The following is a 23,725-nucleotide window of genomic DNA, read 5'->3' on the forward strand; positions in this document are numbered from 1 at the left end:
GTTTTGATAACTAAATACATCTTGTATCGGACATGTTTGTGTTAAAATCAGTCCATTACAATCTTGGTGGTTCTAGTGTTAAATAGCCTACATTATATGAACATGTAGGGGTCTAGTACAGGAGTTGATTTGGGATTGGATTGGGAAGTGGTCTAAATTAAAGAGTTGCTGGAAGACAACAAGCCTTCATTAAGGGCCCAACTCTGCTGGGATTGAGCTCCGAATGACCTGTCCGTCACTTTGCCTTGGCCCCTCCCATTCTCATTGGAACTGCAGCAGATGGTGGAGGTATGTAGTAGAGCTCCGTGCATAGGTGAGTTGGGGAACCTTGGCTTGGTGTTGCGATGCGTTGTCATGGAATCCATTGATGAGTGCATGGTCGGTGGCCCTACATTTGGGATACTCCTCCAGACTCTTCTTCCTTCCTTGACGCGATCGCTGATGTAGTCTCGTCTTTCCACAACTACAGGTCACTGACCAACCTGAGCCTAGTACCACACATCCATAATAATACCGGGTAATCGTACACACATGCTCCTCTCCATAACTCTCGCCAAACTCTTACCATATCCAGTTCAGAGATCGCATCAAAGAAGTAAGAGTGCAGAGTATTCTAACTGCGAGGATGGTTTGAGGAGGTTGCACCCTGTTGTCTTTGTGGGGCTGGATGGAGAGTGTATAGATGTTTTTAGTTTGCATCTGCTGCTGTTGCTTAGAGGCACAATAATAGGATGATGTTGTTGTATTTCCATGGCTGTCTGCATTGTCCTGTCGGCCGTTTGTGTTTTGATTGCCAATAGACCGGGACTGACGGGTCCCTCCATTTCTTAACCAACCATTAATTTGGACTCGAGGGATATGATATGAACTATAGCTTAGCAAAATAATTTGGACGCGCCGGACAAAAGCACCAAATTTGTCCCACGTGTTCCCCATCACCATAGCTTTCATTTTGGGGTAGGGGCCACGTCATCATGATGGATTTCAAGATGGGCGCCATGTAAAATCAAGGTTCTGCCCATTAATAAATATCTTGGTCCATAGCGCGCTCAATATTTGAGCGAACACAAAGGTATTGGTATCCCTGTAAACTAGAGAAGCTAAGCTTTCCATTGGTATCATTTTCATTAAGCCCAACTGTTGGGAAGGGGGTTTTAATAGGCAATGATTCAAAAATATGTTCAATTTTCGCCTAGAAAAAACTGCCATGCTCATCTTCCAAAAGGTCCGATGGCCGTTCACATGAATATATCAGAGTGGACATTGGTTTTATAGGTACCCACAAGCCTCTTCTTTCCAGACATACCCACTTTGTCCAACTTGCATGCTATTTGGGGAGATAATCAAGCAGGTTTGTGCATGTGGTACAAATGTGTTGAACATTCTAACAACTGCCAAAAATGTGAATGTTGGGTTAGGGTTTGTTGTTAGAATGTTGAACATAGAAGATCAATTTTGGTGTCAAACTACACATTTTCTGGGTCAATAAATGTGTTAATGCTATGAAGAATGTCACCAGATGAATATTTGTACCATTCTAACAACATATTTACATAATTTTTTACTTGTTTAACAGTCAGACATGCATGAATCGAATAGACATTTTATTAGGATCACTCTATAAGAACAAATTATCTCGTGAAGTTATGGCGGAGGGAGGTGGCACAGAGACATAGGAACTTCAATAAATGACATGTATTATTATTATTATCATAACTCTTTAGCCCGTATAGGCGTATTTAACTGTTATGGAGTGTGGAACTAAGTATATGATGCAAAGACTATGTGGGAATGATGTTGTGTATGACCAATATGCATAGGTGTGTGCAAGAGTCACACACACAAGAGTGTGTGCAAGAGTCCAGCATGTGTGCATGTGTGTGAGCAAGAGTCCAGAGGTAGGAAGGCTGGGGTCTGTGAAGCACAAGGGAGTGGTCCAGGGAAAGTTGGTTGGAGGTGTCACTGGGGAGCGAGAGGAAATATGAGTAAGTACGAGCTTGTAGCGAATGCGAGGCACCACAAAATACAAAACACTGGAAAAGCTTAATAGAATCAAGACTACCGTATATATGTGTCTAGGTTCTGGCACTAGACCCATGGCATGCTGGCCTTGATCTTGGTCAGCATCCTCATCAGCGGGCAGGCGGTAGGAAGGCTGGAGTCCTGGAAGCATGAGGGAGAGGTCCAGGGAACGTCTGGGGGAACGTGAGGCTTGAGAGGGGTCACAAGGTGTCTTGACAGGTCCAGGGGAATCACTGAGGAGCAAAAGCAAACACTGGTAAGCGCGGGTTGTAGGTTGTAAGGCAGCACAAAATACAAAACAATAAAAGAAGCTTAATAGAATAGACTAGAGAACTAGACTGTAGCCTACCATATGTGGCCACAGTCTGGCACTGGGAACCATGGCACGCTGGCTTTGATCCTGGTCGGAATCTTCCTCAGCGGGCAGGCGGTAGGAAGGCTGGAGTCCAGGAAGCACGAGAGGCACGAGAGGTCCAGGGAATCTCCGGGTGAGTGCACAGAAGCTGTGACACATTTACACTGGAGCGGCTGTGGACATTATTTTTCTTTATCAACGAACGTACTACTCACGAGTAAGCAACTTTAACCAGTAGAGTGGAACGTCGGCTCTCATATTAGTAAGAAAACTCTGTTCCAAGAGGAAAAAGGAATCAACACAAACTACTGGAGCGCTGAAAGAAGGATAACAACTAAATGTCGGAACCTAAGAAGGTTGAGATGACACAAAGGGTCTATGAGGAAGATGTCCGTCAGGCCATCAATAAGAGGAGAGCTAAGTTAGGTCAACTAACTGGTCACATGAATAAGATTAATCAATTAATGGATGAGGACGACGACGGTAACTTGGAAGGTGTACAAGATTGGTAGAATTCAACAATCTATTTGGAGAGTTCGGTGAGCTTAAACTTCAGTCCAGGTGGTACTAAGCAAGACATCAGAAGAGGAGAAGAAGAAAGATCAGGATGAATGGTTCACGCCGAAGGCTGACACATTTTACAACTTCACAGTAAAGGCTGACACATGGATGAAAGAGGTGCATCAGCGTATAGCGGAGTCTAGGAAGCACCAAGATGAGGTCAGGCCTGAAGACAGTGCATCCGGCGTCGTAAAAAGGAAAGGGTCTAGAGCACCATCCACTACATTTTCCAGAACATCATCTGCAAGCGTGCGTCTGAAAGTTGAATTAGAGAGGGCTGAGTTGCTAGCCCAGGCTTCCGCAAGTTCAAAGTACTGGAAGAGTATGAGGGCCTGCGAGCCTCATCCAGAGTGTCCCGTAGGGATGGAATGAACTCTTACATAGAGAAAAAGAAGCCCTTCAAATCACAAGCTCATGAACAGGCTACGCCTACTCCCCAGGCCGTAGCGATAAAAGGAGAACCTGCTTACAGTAGCAGCTCCAGAGCACCTGGCGGTGCTACACAGAAGGAACAAGAGTCTCCGCAACAAGAGTCCACACGAGCCATGGTGGATTTCCTAGTGAAGCAACAAAACCATGCTACTCTGCCCCCTCAACAGATTCCTATATTCAAGGGAGACCCTATGGGGTACAGGCTATTCATCAGGGCCTTTGAACACGGAGTGGAGGACAAGACAGATAGTAACAGAGACCGGCTGTATTTCATGGAGCAGTACACGGATGGACAGCCAAGAGAGCTGATAAGAAGTTGTCTTCACATGGAACCAGAGCGAGGCTATCGCGAGGCAAGGAGGCTCTTGAAAGAACATTTTGGAAATGGATACAAGATCTCAATGGCGTATATACAATGCACTGAACTGGCCTACTATCAAGTCCGATGACGGAGAAGCTCTCCACTCCTTTGGCCTCTATCTCACTGGATGCCTCAACGCTATGGCTGACGTGGAGTACATGCAGGAGCTTGACAGCATATCAAATGCATTCATGCATGTCTGGCTGTTAAACAAGTAAAAAATGATGTAAATATGTTGTTAGAATGGTACAAATATTCATCTGGTGACATTCTTCATAGCATTAGCACATTTATTGACCCAGAAAATTTGTAGTTTGACACCAAAATGTATCTTCTATGTTCAACATTCTAACAACAAACCCTAAGCCAACATTCACATTTTTGGCAGTTGTTAGAATGTTCGACACATTTGTACCACATGCACAAACCTGCTTGATTATCTCCCCAAATAGCATGCAAGTTGGACAAAGTGGGTATGTCTGGAAAGAAGAGGCTTGTGGGTACCTATAAAACCAATGATATATTCATGTGAACGGCCAAGGGACCTTTTGGAAGATGAGCATGGCAGTTTTTTCTAGGCAAATTTAACATAATTTTGAATCATTGCCTATTAAAACCTCCTTCCCAACAGTTGGGCTTAATGAAAATGATACCAATGGAAAGCTTAGCTTCTCTAGTTTACAGGGATACCAATACCTTTGTGTTCGCTCAAATATTGAGCGCGCTATGGACCAAGATATTTATTAATGGGCAGAACCTTGATTTTACATGGCGGCCATCTTGAAATCCATCATGATGACGTGGCCCCTACCCCAAAATGAAAGCTATGATGATGAGGAACACGTGGGAAAAATGTGGTGCTTTTGTCCGGCGTGTCCACATCCTTCTCAAATCTGGTGCAAATACTAATACCTAGAATGACTATGATAATGATAGAAAAAGATTTAAAGGTGCTATAGGTAACACTTTTATGTAGAGTAATCATTTAAATATATATAAAAAATACATCCACATGGCTTTTAGAAAGGTGTGGAATAAAAGTATTGTTTTTTCCCCCACCCCCCAAAAATGATTGATTAGTGAATTTATCATTTAAAAGTGTTTGCGGGTCCAAAATGAATGTTGGCATGTATCCCCTCCCTACTTCCCATTTCCCCACGTGGAATGCACCTAATCGGATAAATTACATGCTGGTTCTCTAGTCAGTCTAGTGCAACATCTAGTGGCCGAATGTTATCTATAGCACCTTTTTAAATAAAATTACTGGGAATATTTAGTTTCAGAAGAATTTAAATCTGAAAGAATGGGAGTAAAAAGAAAAAGGAATTGATTCCAGCCTCAGTCACAGACAGAATGTCCCAGTCGCTCCAGATGTTGACACGTCTTCTTCCCTCTTCAGAGCCAAGACATGTTGAGCGGCCTCGAGTCGGCCTCCATGCACATCGTCAAGCCTCCCCCGCCTCCCTCCTTCTCCGCCGGCCGGACCGGGCCCTCCTCCCTGCCTCTGCAGGTTCAGCAGCAGGCCCAGCTGGGGGCCTATCCTGTGGGCAGCGACAGCACCCAGGCGCCAGGTCTGAGCTGCGCCCCCACCCCGGCCAGCGCAGGGGGCCTGCGGATGGACACCATCCAGGAGGACACCACCAGCAGCGACTCTCACCCGGGAGAGGAGGGCCTGCCGGAGGACGACTTCACAACCGCAGGAGCCTTCTCGTCGGCTACGAAGTCCTCCTACGAGGATCTGACCGAGCAGAGCCAGCCGGCCAAGGACCGGCACCGACTCAAGAGACAGGCCTGCGTGAGCCTGGACAGTAAAGACACGGAGTGCTGAGAGAGAAGAGGATCAATGTCTTGTTGAAAACGCACTCTCACTCACACACACACACCTTGATTCGTGTTTTAGGGAACATATTGATAGATTATGTATCCTGTCGCTGTCTGGGGCAAAAGAAAACTCAAGGACCCACCTTTCATGAATTTTCAGATTTATACCCATTTCTTTTTTTAAGTTATACATTCATGAAAGTTGCTCACAACAACACAGAGGGACATGTAAACCTTCACCTCCAAGTAAAAACGTGAACATCGCCTCAAATGGAGGTGCAAGGTTTTCCACCCGACAGTGACCTGCATAGCTTTCTCACTGACACTAGACAGCACTCACTGACAGGTCATGGAATGCAGCGTTACCTAGGTGTAGGTTTGGTGTTCAAACAGGACCAAGGACCACATTATATCCAGTTAGATGTAGATATTTACATGGGTCAGTTGTGAGATGTAAAGAAAACCAGGTAGGTCCAGTACAGCCGGTGCTTCAGTAGTCTTGTAATGCCAGTGACTGCAGCAATGAATAGCTACTGAGTTATATTTTGTCTGTGTGTTGAGGAAAATTGAAAAGAAAAAGAATACTCTGCCTTTTTTAATACACAAGTGTAAACCTTGGTGGATGTGCAACTGAGCCTCAAAAAGCACCTTGTTGCCAAGATCAGTCATTTTTATTCCATTGTAAAGCCAATGGGCAAAGATGAACTTGGTATTAAGATGCGGGTGGAGAAACCTATTGAAAGTTGATTGACCAATCCCACGGCTATATCTGCAGTGTGTTGATGAGTGGGGAGGAAGAGGAATCGTAGGTCAAAGTGGGGGGGAAAGGAGCATATTTGAACTCAAAACATTATCTTGCCTTTTCAGTTGTTTGCTTTTGTATAGCTGTGAAAATATGTACTGTCCCTATTGCAATGTAACCTCACAAGCTTGTCCTTACATTTCTACCATGTTTTGTTGCCTGGTAATGAAGCACTTCCCAGTGATCCACATTGTAAACTGTAACGGTCTAGACTAGCGGGAGACTGGACCTTTTTGTCTAGTGAAAACCCAACCGCAGCTTCATCTCTTTATCTGCCTGCATCGCTGCTGCACTTACAGTATTGTTAGTTTCACTGGAGACCGATATGTATGTGGTTGTTTTAAAAATGTACGTAATTAATTCCTTTTGTTTGGAATGGTTTAATGTTTTTTTTAATGGTTTTAACCCCTTTGTACTCTTTCCATCCCAACGTTTGAATACCGTACAAGGAACGAGTCATTCAGTGTTAAAAAAAATAAGGGACCGTGAAGAGAACTGTTTATCGTCATTAAAGCAGGATGATTTTTGCCATTAAATAAAAGATTCCCGGCCAATTAATCCACAAAAGAATCCTCAAGGGGGGGAAAAAAAGTGCCTTTTCTGATTGTGTGCCTAAATGTTCCTCCACTCATCATATTCACACAGCGGCCATTTTGCTCTTATGTCACGCTCAGGGTGGGTTCCTTTCCACCCCGTTCCCAACCGAGCATGACATAAGAGCAAAATGGTCACCGTGTGGATATGGTCAATGGCACTTTAAGTTCTATACTGCAAGCAAAACAAACCACCTACAGGAGAGCATGACTCTAGTTCTAGTCTCACTGTAATCAATCAGCAGGAATGGTTCTTATGTATAATTTCTCCATCACTACAAAACCTTTATTACTTTTGTTTTGTCTTATCCATGTGCCAACCAATATGAGCCAACCACTTCAATTTATTTTCTTGTATTGCTGTTGCCTGTGGATTAAGGTTGTATGTTAGAATTGTATAAGTGTCTTCCTAGTGGGTGAAGGAGGAACATTGACTGCCTGTATACCGTTAGCTCTTGTGGATAGAGACCCACATCTAGCTGATGTCCTGTGACAATGTGGAGTGTATTGGATGGATGATGTGTATATTATGTTTCTAAGCTAATAAATGTCTACACCCTTGAGTTTCACCTTCTGGCTCTTGCTTACATTAACAGTTCAGATTCCAAAAGTAAAAATCTTTATTCTGCATTTAAACAAATTAAAATGTCACATTCTGTTAATCTGTAGACCGTTTTCACCTAAAGGTACATGCCTAAGTAAATGGAAGATTGCTCCACTTCTGCAAGGTCAATTTGCATGTTCTTGGTATCTAGGGACCTGGGGGTATGTATTTCAAGTGTCAGAAATATTGTGTCTGTTACTAGGCTGAGTAAATTGTAATGAATAAATTAATTATGATTTTGATGATGATCAGAAATTTATACATTTTCTGATAAATGCTCACTGAGCTCATTCGCCACCTTTTTGAGATCATGTGTACAAAAAATCTAAGCAAATGAACCGCGGGAAGATGATTAAACAAGGATTTGTAGATACAGTAATTAATGATAATCGACTTTAACACTTTGGGTGCCGGAAAACGCTTAAACACGTCATTCCCGGCCATGCTCAAGTTGCCGAAGACGCTTTACAGCGTCTTTAATATCAATATTTCAAAAATCGGATCGGATTCATATTTCCCCTCCGCTGGCCTGAGATCCACCAGGAGGACCCACTGAGCTCTCTGGCGGTTCAGGAGCGCCATCTGGTGGCCGATCGGCGCAATCGCTTAACAGGAAGTGCCGTAGAGGTTGTGCTGGTCGGCCGTATTACTTCCGGGCACTCGCTATAGGTCCCGGGACTCGATCTCGACACACTACATAGCGATCGATTGCCAATAACTTGATAAACAACATGATTTGGACGTATATACCATTATACAAGCTGGAGATGGACCGGGTAAAGACTGGGGTGAGTTTTAGCGTGTAAAATTACCGTCTTCGATACTAACTGCTATTATCAACATTTGACCCACATTAGATGATTGGTATAACGCTGCCCACGGAATTATAAACGCCCCGTAGCCCATCCGGTCAACATCAGATGACGTGTAGTAACTTCTAGAAGTACGTCTAGTTGGAATTTTTTATATCGCGCTGATTGCCATAAAACTGTATTGCATCATCAATATAATGTATTTGGGGCTATAGATCACGTTCTGGAGAAAGCTGCAGAAAGAGATGAAAACATACTTATACATTAGACCATACTTTACTATGAATATGTGAATGAAAAAGTTTAACGTTGCTACACAATGAACAATACATATAGGACTTTGAATGGGCCCTAATAATGGCAATGTAGCAATAGAATTTAAAAAGTTATAGCCCTGCAAAGAAGGGGACTTTCTCTATAGACAAATAGAGCCGGCAACCTACGGTTGATAATGAATTTAACCCATGGCAGCCAAAGTGTTAATTATAAATTCATATTTGACCTTGAACTTGACCTTATGGCCAAATCATACATCTATGGATAGGGAAAATGCTCCTCTTTCCAATGGCAGGGTTGAATCTGGATTTAGTCATTTCTTGCGGTTTTTACGATAATTAGCATTTTCCGATAAAACATAGGTAAAAATGAAAATATACACTTTGACTACTGTTTTTGACAGAGTTTGACAGAAGCTTCTATCCCCAGGCCATCAGGCTGCTAAACGAACAATAAACACTATGCAACAACCATCAAATGCACACAGCACACACACGCACACACTCACTCAAACAAACAACACACTGCAGCACCCTCTCCACACTTTAGATCACACAAACACACTTTACACTTTATATTTATTGATAAAGGATTTGCACTACAACTCGTACACCTACTGTGAATTGTACCTAAATTGCACCTCGTCCCATTTCTGCCTTGCACTATATAGTATTGTATATTAGTACACTGCACAGTATTGTATATTGTATGGTAACTCAGTTACGTCCATTCTGCATCGAACATTGTACATATGTCTAAACTGAACACTGTGACCTCATTTTTTTACTTCTAATTTTACTATGTTATTTTATTTCATACTTATCTTGTCTTGCACAGTCTCTGGAGCGTAACAGTAAGAAGCATTTTGTATAAAAGTATTCTGTACTTCTGTATGACAACTATTAAAGAAACTTGGAACTTGGAGTTATGGTCTTTACTCTTGGCTAAACAAATTTTTTATTTAAAAACATTGACCTCTTAACATCCAAGGGCCCACATGTGGACGATTCTTTGCCGACCTCTAGTGGCACGGTGTGCATTTCTTTTAATACAATATATAGTTAAGCATTACATCACGCGCAGGAGTGGTTTGTGAACAATAAACCATGCCTAGGGGTGGTCGTTAGGCCCGAGGCGCAGCCGAGGGTCGTTAGACCCCCCTAGGCATGGTTTATTGTTCACAAATCACGACTGCAAGTGGTGTAATGCTTTTATACAACTGCCACATTCATCCAACCTTATTGCTATACAATAAACACACATTAATCGAAGATTTATTGAAAAAACCATCCGCCAGAAAAAGTAGTTCCCACAACAACAAAAAAGAGAAATTGCCTCCATGTGGAAGCAGCTCGGAAGTGCATCCAACCAACTAACACATCCAACTGTGTGTTATTGGAATCCAACTGACTTTCAACTAAGACATCCAACCAACTAACCCATCCAACTGTCTTTCAACTAAGACATCCAACCAACTAACACATCCAACTGTCTTTCAACTAAGACATCCAACCAACTAACACATCCAACTGCCTTTCAACTAAGACATCCAACCAACTAACACATCCAACTTTTCTTTAGTTTTTAAATATGAAGTTAGTGGTTGTTATTGGAATGATTGATTGATTGATTGAAATTTGTATTACCAGATGCAGAATGGGTACAATACAGTACGGCTCAATACACACAATTGTTAAGGGGATGCAGACCTACTTTCTATAGAACTTCATTCTTAGATGCTTCTATAGAAAGTAGGTAAAACAAATTAAAAAGTTTTCTTTGCCCTATAGGAAAAAAAGTTTTCTTCGCCCTATTTTTTTATTTTTTTAAACCTACTGTAGAGGGCCTAAACTTAACCAGTTGGAACCAAGCGTACAGTAATAAAATTAGCAATCAATCAATCAACTCAATAGGCCATGCTCACTTAGAACAGCGCAGCACCCAGCTCTCTCTCAGTCTGACTCTCACCCGCGTTGCAGACAGGAGTGTGTGCGTGTGCGTGTGTGTGGGGGTGGGTGGAGAGCCAGCGTCGGACAGTGTGAGAGTGAGGGCTGCAGTCAGGGAGAAGGAAAAAGAAATTTAAAAAGAAATTGCAAATTAATCAATCAATCCGCGATTTTTCTTTTGTTACACAATGATTCATGACCCATAGATTACACAATCCAACATTGTGTAAGAGACTAAGACATTCGCCGTGACAGAATCGCTTGATATTTAGTCGTAACGACGCTATCAACATATCCATTTGTTAAAGATTATTGTCCGCCATCTTGTGATCCGGTGGAGTGATGTGATGTGATTCGGTTGTGGGCGGGTCCTGGGACCAGCAGCGTGGAGAGTTCCCTATACATACGTGTAAATGGACTGTTTCAGCCAATCAGAATCGAGAAATTTGCATGCCGTTGTATAAATAGAATTAAAGCCCTATTTGTTGCCTGTCGATTGCCCTTTCAGGTGACAAAATCCGTTCAGCGGTTCTCGAGTTACATGCCGATATGTGAGGCGTGCCCCAAAGTACGCAAAAGTACACATTACCACCCCCGACTCCCGGGGCTCTAGCTCCGTCAATCATTTGGCAATCTCGAAAATCTTTGCACAGGGTTGTAGCCAATGAGTGTGGCTTTCCAATGATACCCCATGATATGATAATTGGATCTAATACGGTCTCTATTGATGGATTTATGATAGGCTTAACAGGTTAATACAAATTAATCTGAATTATCAGTTTACCATAGCGCAGAGCTATACTTGATTTATATATTGATGTACTCTATTCAGGTCACCCTGTGTGATTATCTCCCTTTTATAACTGGAGGACCAGAGTCTAGTCCTATAGTTGAATTCCCAGCTTGTTAGAAAATACAAAAATAGAAGAGAGAAAAAAATAAATGTCAACAGCAACATTACATGAGTTCCACACTGACGGCATGCCAGCAAGTGAAATATTCACTTCCATAGCATATTGAAGCATGTGAGATCAGTCTTCACTGGTCACAGAGCAGACTGCTCTCTGGGTCCTTAGTGTCCACGTCGCCCCAGTAGGGCAGGATGAAGGGCAGGTGGGCTACACGGGGCTCCAGGATCCTCCACAGGTTCTCGGCCACAAACTGGTTGCCCTTATCGGAGAGGTGCAGCCCATCAGACAGGTAGGCTGTATAGTCCTGTGGGGCAGAGAGGAGGTCTCAGGAGGAACGCTTTTACTTCAGTGGTGGACGAAGAGAAAGACGGCTTCTCTCCGCAAGTATTGGACGCAATGAGAAGTGTCTATTTAAGTAGAGTGGTGATAGACCCATTAATCTGACATATCTGGCATTTTGATCATCGGAATCAGCCGATTAACATTGTTTTAGCACTCTCCCTTAGATTTACTTTGTTTCATACATTTGTTGATTAATATGTAGAGTTCAGATCTACAAAAGAAATACAAATTTAGTGTCCCGTTTATTAGTATTAAATTGTAGATTTTTATCAGATGCAAAAATAAATGGGTGGTATTAGCATTATATTAGCCATTAGATCCACTGGCCATTGGAAACCCAGTCGACCACTACAGTGGAGGCAGGACTGGGCAATATGAAAGAAATTAATTATCTCTATTTCTTTCTCCGATATCAATATATATAATGTCTGTTCACATATGCAAAATCACAAGATAAATAATCCAACTGAACTGAGTGATAACGTGGTGTGATATCAAACCAAAATATTGAACATCCTTTTAAATATTGAAGATCTCATTTTGAGAGAAATATTTGTTAATGTGTCCTTGTTATCGTTCATTTAGATTACATAATTGTGTGCAGTGATATCACTATCATAATTTCATCACAACATATGATAATGATAAGATGAGCTTGGGAGAATGTTTTATCTGTGGTGTAAACTTCTACATCTACACAGCAGAACTGTGTTCATCCAAAAACAATTAAATGTTTTAAATATTGAAATTCCAGAATTTCAAGACTGATTGATTGATTGATTGATTGAAAACTTTATGAACAGATTGCAGAATGGGTACAGTACAGTACAGCTCAATACATACAATTGTTAAGGGGATGCAGACCAGAGAAAGACTTTCGTCTTGTTTACATCAGGGTCCCCCATTTTCAATTAATCGTAACATATATGACATACATGACATACAGATAGACAGTACTGCTACATCTATACATTTATGACATACCAGATTTGCAAATACAGTACTGTTTGTGATACAAAAAGAGTCCAGAAAAAAAGTATATACATTTGACGTAGAAACTGTACATTGGAGGAGGTTGGGTGGGGGGGGGGGACTGTACATTGGAGGTGGTTGGGTGGGTGGGTGGGGGGGGGGTAGACCACTTTTATTTATTCATTATTATTATTACACAGAGTAGACCTGGGCCCCGTTCCCCATACGTGGCTAACTGAGTTAGCCGGATAATCTTCAAGATAATTAAGCATTACATCACACGTGTTATACTCATTAAATCACGCCTAGGGGTGGTTGTTAGGCCCGACGCGCAGCGGAGGGTCGTTAGACTCCCCTAGGCGTGATCTAATGAGTATAACACACGACTTCAAGTGATGTAATGCTTTTATACAATGGTCCAATTCACCCAACCTTATTGCTATACAATAAACACACAGTAATTGAAGCATAATGGAGATTTATTCACGAAACCATCCACAGAGAAAGTAGATCCAATAGTAGATCCACTAGTAGACACCAGAGGGAGCTCCACAAACCATGTTAAACACAGATTCGGCTCAAACAAGGGACTAAACACGTTTCGCAATTATGCCACATCAATGTGGAACGCCCTACCCACAGCTGTAAAGGAATGTGAATCACTACCCACTTTCAAAACCACTCTCAAAGAGCACCTACAGGAGACTGCAATTCGAAACTGGCCCCTGTAAATGTCCTAACCCAACCCCCTCCAATGTACAGTAAATATCCTAACCCAATAATACACAAGACCCTCTTCTTGGGACCAAGTAAGGTTGTGTCGATAATCCAATGTACAGTTACCCCTCCCCGCCTACCCAACCCCCCCACCCACCAAACCACCTCCAATGTACAGTTTCCCCACCCCACCTACCCAACCCCCCCTCCACCCCACCTACACAACCTCCACCAATGTACAGTTTACAGTCAAATGTATATACTCTCTTTTTTAGACTCTTTTTGTATCACAAACAGTACTGTATTTGTCATGTCATAAATGTATAGATGTAGCAGTACTGTCTATCTGTATGTCATGTACCGGTATGTCATATATGTTATGATGAATTGAAAATGGGGGACCCTGATGTAAACAAGACAAAAGTCTTTCTCTGGTCTGCATCCCCTTAACAATTGTGTGTATTGAGCCGTACTGTATTGTACCCATTCTGCAATCTGTTAATACAATTTTAAATAATGATATTTATGACATACACGACAACATACAGATATGTAAGGGATAATGTATAGCTACGAGGTCATTGTCGCAAAATAATTGACCGACACGGAGTTTAAAATACCGAGGCGCAGTGCCGAGGTGTTTTAAACGTCAGTGAAGGTCAATTATTTTGCGACAATGATCGAGTATAGCTATACATTATCCCGCTTATTACATGGCTAACTTACTAACAAATATACCTAATTCATTGTACACCATCGACAAGACGAGATCAAATGCAAACGCAGTTGTTCTGTGGCTCTGTCAGCCCAAATAAAGTGATTATTATTATCGGCAGTTGGCAGGTCTGTGGTCTGATTGCACTGATGACTGAGTGCAGCTGTGCATATGCTGAGCAGCACTGATACAGTGTTGTAGTGGGCTTGATTGCGAACAGCTGCGCACAACGGTCATTATTGCTTGGCAGAGGTCCGTTATCGTGTGATAACGGACCTCTGACGCGCGTTATTGACCAATCACAAGCAAGCATTTCGGCGATTGTGAAAACGCCATGTGATAAACAGATATATATCATGGCGCTTGTTTCTGATGGAGAATGCGTCCCAGCTCGCTGCCCACCTCCAATGCCGACTGGATATCAATTGAGAGGGAATACGCACAGCTATCCGCCATTTGGATCTACCTACCTATTCGAAAAAACATTCTCTGCACTGACTTATATAAAAAATAAGTACAGATCACGTCTGAATGTGGAGGATGATCTCCGAGTCGCTGTCTCCAAAATTAAACCCAGACTGGACTTGTTGTGCTTCAAGCATATGCCCATCCATCTCATTAGGTGAGTTGAACATTAGCCTTCTAAATTAAACGCGCTATATGTATTCATTTTATGGTTGTTTGATTATTGTGTTATTTTGTGTAGTTTGTGCGTGTTAAAAGCCTCCAATGCATTTGTGTGCGTGTGAACGTTTGCATGTTTCAACCACCTCATATAATAGTGGGGGTCGCGGCTCTCTGACACCGTTATTTTGGGGGGGGTCGCGGCCTGAAAACATTGGGAACTAGGGATGTCCGATATTATCGGCCTACCGATATTATCGGCCGATATCGGCACTAAAATGTGATATCGGAAAATATCTGTATCGGTTTTAAAAAATATATATATATATATAGATATTTTTTTACATTTCTATAGAAATGATGTCTGATATTATCGGCCTACCGATATTATCGGCCGATATCGGCATTAAAATGTGATATCGGTTGATATCGGTATCGGAAATTAAGAGTTGGACAATATCGGTATCGGTAAAAAAGCCAATATCGAGCATCCCTATTGGGAACCATGTATTTATATAGTACATGATACCTACACACATACAGTACAGATATCCTCATAAGTATCTATTAATTCGTATACATTTGAGCTTGTTTTTATCTACTTATTCTAAAAGAGTTGAAGTAATTATTTTCGCTAGCAAGATCTCATTCAATTATTCATTCCATTAAGCCTATTGCCAGCAGGCACATTTAAAGAAATATAATCTGATTGATTGGGGTAATGAGGGACTTAAAATTAGCCTATAGATATGCATTTAACTTGCGATATCTTCCCGTTATCATGGTTTTCGGGGATCGACACCTCCCCCTTTTCAGATAAGACGGGCACGCGCAATTATCCTGAGCACTCAAGTCTGGTTCGAATGAACGAGATTGTTTGAGACCGAATCAGGCTTCGAGAAACCGAGATAGCCTGACATCAATCATCAGGTTAATTTAAGCTGGCTAATAGGACATTTGATCGGCTTAGTTGAACCACGTACGAGGAATGGGGCCCAGCTAGGTCAGAAATATGATGGGGAAAATCCATGTTTCTACCACACATGCTGTGGAGGACATCACATGTACCAGTAAAAATCCCTTTCAAGATAACAACGCCCCCCAATAAAATACAACAGTGAACGTCATGGAAGAAACAACACTGTTCCCCACCTGCCCGTCTTTCTGCATCAGTGTCCAGAGGTCGAGGACGTCAGCTCCACACTGACCAGCTGCCTGGACACATGCTTGAGCGTACTGCCCTGCTACCGAGTTGAGGCGGTTCAGAGGGCAGCCTGGAGGAACAGGGGAAAGTAAGCTCCAAACATACACGTACACAAACACGTACACAAACATACACACACACGTACACAAACATACACACACACATGTACACAAACACATACACACATGTACACAAACACGTACACAAACATACACACACATGTACACAAACATACACACACATGCACACAAACATACACACACATACTGTATGTACTCCCAAAGGTTGGTGTCGGTTCACTTTCAATTCAGTCGGCTCAGGCGAGGAATTCTCTTCACATGTTTAACACAACAGAATGAGAAAGCTGTCCACTCTAACCCAGTAACAAGCAGCAGAGCAGGAGGGTTCTATTACAGGGGATCCCAAACACTTCAGTGATGAGCCCAGATTGAAGTTGGAAAATGCACATGGAAATTGGGCACCTTTCACACTGTAGGTTACTAGTGCTTCCTGTTTAATAATCTGTTTATGTTTACTGTAACAAGCTACAGTATGTGGATTTCCCTGAGAGGCCTCTTTGCAGTAAAAAAAAAAGCCACTGGTATATTATTAGTGATTTTAGTTTGGATTCGGAATATGAATTCTTCTAGGGGCCCCATATCTACACCCGACCGTGTAGCAGCACCAGACTACAAAGTGAACTTACTTTAACGCAGGTGCACACATGTGCAAACACACACACAAACAACGCCTTTTTTATCCACTTTTTCACCTTATTTTTCTCCCATCCCAATTTCGTTTTCGCCTCGCCAATTCTCCCATCAATTCTCCCCTCCCCTGTCTCGAACGTTGCTAGACTATGCCTCCCACTGGTCGGCTGCAGTGAGGACCAAGCCTTGCATCACGTGTCCCCTCCGGTACACGAGGAGGCAGCTGTTGCATCTTTTCACCTGTACAGCGCGATCTCTCAGTGGCGAGGAGTAACGCGTGGGAGGCTCACGCTGCCCCCGTCACTTCCTGATTCTGCTGTAGGAGTCGCTGTCCACAACGTCTAATCCCCACCCACCAGCTTTCCCACCCCGAACACTGCCAATTGTGTTAGTATGAACGACCAGCCAAGCTGGTAGCAGCATCTCCTAGTGGCGAGCGCCTTGCCCACTGCGCCACTTGGCCGCCCACAAACAACGCTTTCAACCGTAGCGGTCTATGCGAGAACGCAGGGGAGAGGAGCGAGGAACACGAGTCACCTTTGAGTAAGCACTCTTTCTCCCAGGATGGCTCATGAAGAGGAGGAGGAGTGATGAAGATTACTTTGTCTGCGGACACACCCGCTGACGCCAGGTGGCTGACCATCTCCTTCATGTTCTCGGAGTACTCCTGCAGAGGGACATGTTGCTGGGGGTTCTTATCTGGAACACAGTATCTACGTTATATGGATGGATTGGACGGCAGGCATTCTTCCAGGGTTAGGATCAGACATTGTCGTCCTCTCGTCTGTATTAACACTGGCATCAGTTCCGCTATATCAAACGTACCTTCGAGAGCAGAGTCGTTGGCCCCAAAGAAGATGGTAACAGCGACGATGTTTTTGTCTGAGTTCCGGCTGGGGATGACCTGAGGCAGGAGGATCTTGGCCCATCTGGAGTTGTAGCCTGATAGTCCTCTGTTCATGATGTCACATTTTCTGATGGGCAAACATGAGTTGTTAGCCCCCTAAATGTTGCTGTGCCAACTGCATACTAGGCTTGGTTGTCTTTATCAGGGTTTCTAACACAGTGGGGTTTTGGTGTGAGACTAGAAAGTAGCCAAGCATTACTGAAACCATAGCAAAATCACAAAGCATCTTTCTTAGTTTGGCTGAGCAGTCATACCAGTCGAAACTGGCCCCTACAAATGTCCTAACCCAGTTGTACAGTAAATTACCAAGTATGGCTTTGTCATTATTCCAATGTACAGTGTACACTTTTCAATCAATCAATCAATCAATCAAACCAACGATAATTAAAATAATTAAAACAAGAAAATATCTCACCTAACTAGCTTGTTGGCTATGTCTGAGCCCCATCCATTGGCTTGGAATGAAAACTGAAAGAATCAACATCACATTGTTATTCATATCGAAGAGAATATTGCTAGCAAGTTAACACGCTAACTGTCGGTCAGATATATATCACCTGTCATTCATTCATGTGCAAGCAAGCGAGCTACCCGTGAGTGACATTCACACTGATAAGGGGAAACAAATCCACGATGTTGTAACGTTAGCTAATGTGTAATTCGTGTACGAACTAACCTGGGTGATGGAGTCTCCAAATAAAATTACTTGTGGCCAAATGATCGTTTTTAATTTGGACATGATGGAGCCAGTTGAGCATTTGTTGTGGTTCCTGTTGGGATCACGCGCGACACCGGTTCATTCTTGGGACAATCCTGCTGCAAGCTGCCGAACCCGGTGGCTCCACCAATCAAATCACACGCTCCTGCTGGATTTCCGCGTTACATGAGCGCGTGAGCACCAATCACACACTCCTGCTGCACTTCCGCGTTACATGGAGCGCGTCCTGCTGGACTTCCGCGTTACATGGAGCGCGTGTAACCTCGTTCCCAGCTTTATCTCGTGAGAACGCGTGAGGCCTCTTTCTCCTATGAGCTCAAAATACCGCAAGTGTTTCAGTATGGAAACAAATGAGTGCCAGAAGTATTTGAATTTTATCAGACATCGAATTTATAGCATTGAAAATAATTGGGGCACAGGGTCTGTTTATTGGTGCGGATTAAGGCGTAGTACTCATTCCAGTCGGAGAGAGGCAGCAAAACACACAGTTAGTTACCTTAAGTGTTCACGCGCACCGGCAGTACTCCCCCTGTGCCCCTGTAAACATGGCGGAGGTCAGGCTGCGATTCGGAAAGGGAGCCTACAATATTGTAAACAAAACTTTCAATCAGCCACTTTTAGAAATTGGGAGCAAGCAATGTATAACGGCAATACAGGCCGCGTCTTTGTCGCCAAGAACTTTGTCAAGTGGGAATCTCACTGAGATTGAAGATGGACAAGATACCGACCAAGTTCTCCAAAGGGCACCTTCTCAGGGCATTTCTCAGGAACGTCTCGCAAGAGAAAACTCCCGTAGCAACAAACCAAACCATGATCTGGGACTGATGAGAAGTGAACTAGCTGTGGATGCAGAGCTGCTTGATAGTAGGGTTTACCTCAGCTCTGGCCCCCTGAACAACAAGACAACAGTCAGTGTTCTGTGCAACAGCAGAGCAAAGACACACGGGTTATGGACCAGGACCGAGCAGAGAAGGAGTCTCCATGCTGTGGGCTTTGCTGCACATCGACAACGGAGCCTCGTCATCAGTCGTCATTTGTTGGGACGTGAAGAATTAATGTTTATTCGGGCTTATACTGGCAACTGGTCTGAAGAGCCCCTGTATAAAAGCAAAACGGCCTATTATGAGATCCTCGAAGTGGCTCCTAGTGCCACTTACGCTCAGATCAAAACCGCTTACTATAAACAGTCGTTCATCAACCACCCAGATAAGAATGCAGACAGTGAAGGTGCCACGACCCGCTTTGCTGAGATCAGCGAAGCGTACAACGTGTTGGGCAATAAGGAGCTGAGGAAGAAGTATGACCGGGGCATCTTGAGTCAGGGAGACCTGGTTGGAGCTCCCAGGCCCTCGGCAAGCGACCCCAGCAGCTCCACGACACAGCAGCCAACAGGCGCCCGCGACTCTCCTGTGATGGGCACAGACGGCCAGAGCATCACCAACGTTGACAGGTTCATCAAGTCCCACTACAAAGAGCAGTTTCAAAGAGATAAAGAGTTGAAGGAAAAGAAAGCGGAGTTCCAGAAGATTAAAGACGGGGGAGCCAATGAATGGAAACTGGGCAAGCTGATGGAGATGGCTGTCGGGGTGTTGGTGATGGTTGCAATGACTGTACTTATATCCTTAAAGCGGGGATGAAATTGACCATGGGACGGGGTGGAAAGGAACCCAACCCTGAGCATGACATAAGAGCAAAATGGCCACTGTGTGAATATGGTCCATTGATATGAAATAGATACAAAAAAAGAAAACATGATTGTATTTGGTATTGCCAAATTTATTTGAACCAAAAATCATCTATCAATGATTAAACTGGATTATACCATGGTGAATCCATAACTGTACCCAGGGGTGTAGAAGTGTGTGTGTGTGTGTGGGGGGGGGGGGGGGGCTCTGGACTAAATGGCTTGTTTTAAAACCTTTTAGGACAGATTTTAAACATAGGGCCTTTTTTAAGGTGTGGTAATAACAGTGCTGTCCTCATTTCCATTATGGATGTGCCTGTGGAGTCGTTAAGTCAGTGGATTTGTTAGATTGCCTGGAGGTGTGTGTCTGTGTCCCGGAGGGGAGGGGGGCCCGGAGGCACATAATGTGCACATAGCCCTGAATTTCTTGCTACGCCCCTGGCTGTATCATGGTAAATTATTATGATGGTTTGTACCATGGTAAAGGTCAGCATACCCAGTTAGTTAGGCCTAAATCGATGGCATACTCCAGTACTGTCGTGACTCATGTCAATACGAACTGACACCATATAGCTACACTTTCCAATGGAATTAAGTGTTCACAAACGCAGTTACTAAGAAAGTCCAAATAAAACGACATAACATTGAATTCATCTGTTTGGCTGTGCCAGCCTGCAGTATCGCACACAACTGTAATTTCCGGTCTGTATCCAATTCTATTAAAAGAGCACTCTGCAACACTTAAGTAGTTTTATGTTTAGAGGATTAAATGCGGCTTGGTGGCATTTAGCCACTGAACTGTTTTCTTGGGGTTACCTTTCTTTAGTCAAATGATAAGTAACAATATCAGCGTGAGCATGCTGACAGGAAGATTAAAGGGTTGGTGAACAGCCTGTGTACTCGCAGTACACGCATATGGCTTTTATAAAGCATTTATAAAGGGTGCTTTATTGTAAATTAATAGAAAATAAAAGGTTGGTTTGGACTGGTTTGATTCCTTTATGAAATGTGTTCAGTTAGAGGACACGTGTGTGTGCACATCCAGTGTGCTGGTCAAAATAATGAAACCTCAGAAGTCACATCCATAGGAAAGGAGCGGAGTCAGATAAAACCTTTACAGAACCGTTCATGAAAGCGCAGTGATTGTGGACCGGTCAGTACTTCAGTCAACGACTGTGCCTTTGCTATTTAATGTATTAAATCTATGCTCATGTCACATCTCCTGATACAGATCATGTATTTTAAGATAAATAAATTATTATGTTGGAGTGATGTTTCCTGAGTGTTTTTGGACTGCATTTATATAGCACTTATTCAAAGCGCTTTACAATTTGTTCCTCACATTTGACCCATTCACACACCGATGGCAGAGGCAACCATGCAAGGTGCACTGCCAACCTGCTCATCAGGAGCAATTGGGGGTTAAGTGTCTTGCTCAAGGACACTTCGACACGCTGCTGGGAGGAGCCGGAATCTAACTGGGAACCTTCCCATGACCAGACTCTACCTCCTGAGCCACTGTCACCATGTTTATTTGCATGCACCTAAATTATAGAATCATCACCAGAGATTGGTCAGATTTTTTTTTCAGATATAGCCTAGTACTTGATAAAGCATATCACTATATGGTGAGCCACTGTATCATGTCTGTCATGCTAACAAGAGATTTCTGTGAGTATGTACAATATCCAGTGCACTCGCATTGCAAGAATACGAGTTGGAGTTCTTTTGTTTTCACTGGGGTTAATTTGAGGATTGGTGTGCATAACCCATCCTATGCCTGTCCTGTACATACATCATCTTTGTAATTTACACGGTTCATATTTCTATTTCAAATAGTTCCCCCCCCTTTTTTTTTTTTTACTTACATTTTTATTATCAGTTTCTTGATTTACAAACAAACATCCACGTACAACATTACAATTGGCGGTCAAAATGATAAGAGACAGTACAATACAATTCGACAGATAAGAACTCAAATATATAGCTGATAGTAGAAAATAATATCAAAATCAAATGAAGAGTTGACCTAAAATGAATTAACTAAAGGGAAAAAAGAAGAAAAAAAAAGATATAAAAGAATAAAGTGACATGGGTTCTTTGGTACCTTCATAGTTCATTTCGATTTCTATTTCTCTTCTTGTCTCCTTTTCACTCTCCTGTGATGTCTATTATTTTCTTCCTATACTCTTCCCACTTCTCCCATTTTGACTCAAACTTCTCGTCTTGTAGCCTCAGCCTATGTGTGATTCTCTCCATTTCATGTATCCCCCCCTACTATCTCTGTCCATTGTTCTTTCGTCGGTGCTTCTACTCTATATATACCACATTTTCGTCAATGCTTTCTTGGCTGCTACTACTAATATCTTAATCAAGTATTTGTCTTCCCCCTGAATTCCTTCCTGTGTTAAGTTCCCTAAATACAATACTTGGCCTGTCTGGGGTATTTCATATCCTACTATTTCATTTATTATCTCTCCTATCTCTTCCCAATAGTTCTTTATTATCTGACATCAAATAGTTCCTAAGCCACACACAGTGCAGGTTGATTTTGGCACCACCATGTGGTGAATCATCAGTATAGCCATGAGTGAACAGCTGCTGTATTAAATAAAATACAACCATGACTGATTTGTTTATTAGAAACATTTTTAATCTAGTGATAAAAACAAACAAAATATTAACACAATAATAATAATTAAAAAAAAAACTGGTCAAATGATGCATACAGAATATTTTCTTCAATAAAATCTACGACTACTTATTGTTATAAAAAGCCATACGTTCACAGTATTAAAAGTGATGGGTTGTTGCTACAGTACATATTTAACACAGTATGTAGTGCATGAACACATTTACAGTTTACAACAAAGGCATCAGCAAACAAGTTAACTGATCAGTGCATTTTAATCAAGCATTTAGGACTCAAACCCTACAGTGAAACTACTAACACAGGAAAAGTACAATACACAAAAAGTAATCATATATACTGAAGTGCTAAACGGATACGAAATAAATATCAATCTCTGACCTTTGTGGACATTCAAAGACACGGACGGACTTGCTCTTTCCTTGTTTGTCCATCCTTGAAAAAATAAACTGAGAAACGGAGCGTTCTAGACAATCTTAATGCATTCAAAGCCTCTGAGCATATCCTCTCAAAGCCATGTCCTTATAGGGATGCTCACTTTTTGACATGGAGAGAGCCAAGGGCCGAAATATACAGTTTGGCTGCAGTAGGGCTGTGCCATAACATATCGTTCACGAGAGTACACGTATAAACATTTATTTTCATAACATAATGCACATTAATACAGCGTTCTCGTCACCAGACTGCTTACATTTGTACTTAAAAATGTAGGCACGTTTTATTAGGTAACACTATTTCGCAGGCTTCTGAAAAGTTAAGTAAGTTAAGTACAGTTAAGTAACTTTTTGTTATCGTTAAAACAATATTAAACAATTGAGTTATTTATACTTTTACTGAAAATTCCAAGGAAAACACTATTCTATGTTTATATTTAGGATCATTTAAAAAAAAAAATTATGTTGGCACTATTTGCACTAATAAATACTGCTAAAATTATCAGTAAAACATTGTTCAGTATTGTTTAATTCCCCCCCCCCCCCCCCCCC

The 23,725-nt window shown here is 42.4% G+C and overlaps 3 protein-coding genes across 3 annotated transcripts in view; 2 read left to right on the top strand and 1 right to left on the bottom strand.

Annotated features, from left to right (window-relative positions):
- Nucleotides 1–7,493, top strand: part of adam17a (ADAM metallopeptidase domain 17a) — a 99,995-nt gene extending 92,502 nt beyond the window's left edge. Inside the window, exon 19 of the mRNA XM_084309608.1 lies at nt 5,131–7,493. Within this exon, the coding sequence (XP_084165734.1) occupies nt 5,131–5,559 (429 nt within the window). The 3' untranslated portion in view covers nt 5,560–7,493. The remainder of the gene's footprint in view (nt 1–5,130) is intronic.
- A 1,748-nt stretch (nt 7,494–9,241) lies between these two features.
- On the bottom strand, nt 9,242–18,492 carry iah1 (isoamyl acetate hydrolyzing esterase 1 (putative)). Its single transcript, XM_084311624.1, has 6 exons — nt 18,364–18,492; nt 18,103–18,155; nt 17,606–17,754; nt 17,318–17,479; nt 16,019–16,140; nt 9,242–11,800 (listed from the first exon to the last, which is right to left on the bottom strand). The coding sequence occupies exons 1-6, from the start codon at nt 18,424–18,426 to the stop codon at nt 11,624–11,626; spliced, it is 726 nt and encodes a 241-aa protein (XP_084167750.1). The 5' UTR covers nt 18,427–18,492; the 3' UTR covers nt 9,242–11,623.
- Nucleotides 18,493–18,949: 457 nt separating this feature from the next.
- LOC311224924 (uncharacterized protein) lies at nt 18,950–21,322 on the top strand. Its single transcript, XM_084310082.1, has one exon. The coding sequence runs from the start codon at nt 18,951–18,953 to the stop codon at nt 20,040–20,042; it is 1,092 nt and encodes a 363-aa protein (XP_084166208.1). The 5' UTR covers nt 18,950; the 3' UTR covers nt 20,043–21,322.
- Nucleotides 21,323–23,725: the final 2,403 nt, after the last annotated feature.

The sequence above is a fragment of the Notolepis coatsorum genome, assembly GCF_963971535.1.
Source record: "Notolepis coatsorum genome assembly, chromosome: 3".
Lineage (NCBI taxonomy): Eukaryota > Metazoa > Chordata > Actinopteri > Aulopiformes > Paralepididae > Notolepis > Notolepis coatsorum.

Bases quoted from the DNA above. Each gene is read 5' to 3' on its own strand.
- LOC311224924 (XM_084310082.1), top strand. From the start codon at position 18,951: ATGGCGGAGGTCAGGCTGCGATTCGGAAAGGGAGCCTACAATATTGTA.
- iah1 (XM_084311624.1), bottom strand. From the start codon at position 18,426: ATGTCCAAATTAAAAACGATCATTTGGCCACAAGTAATTTTATTTGGA. The intron at 17,480-17,605 runs GTACGTTTGATA...ACTGTGTTCCAG, and splicing joins CAACGACTCTGCTCTCGAAG to ATAAGAACCCCCAGCAACAT. The intron at 16,141-17,317 runs GTGACTCGTGTT...CTGTTCCTCCAG, and splicing joins GAAAGAGTGCTTACTCAAAG to GCTGCCCTCTGAACCGCCTC.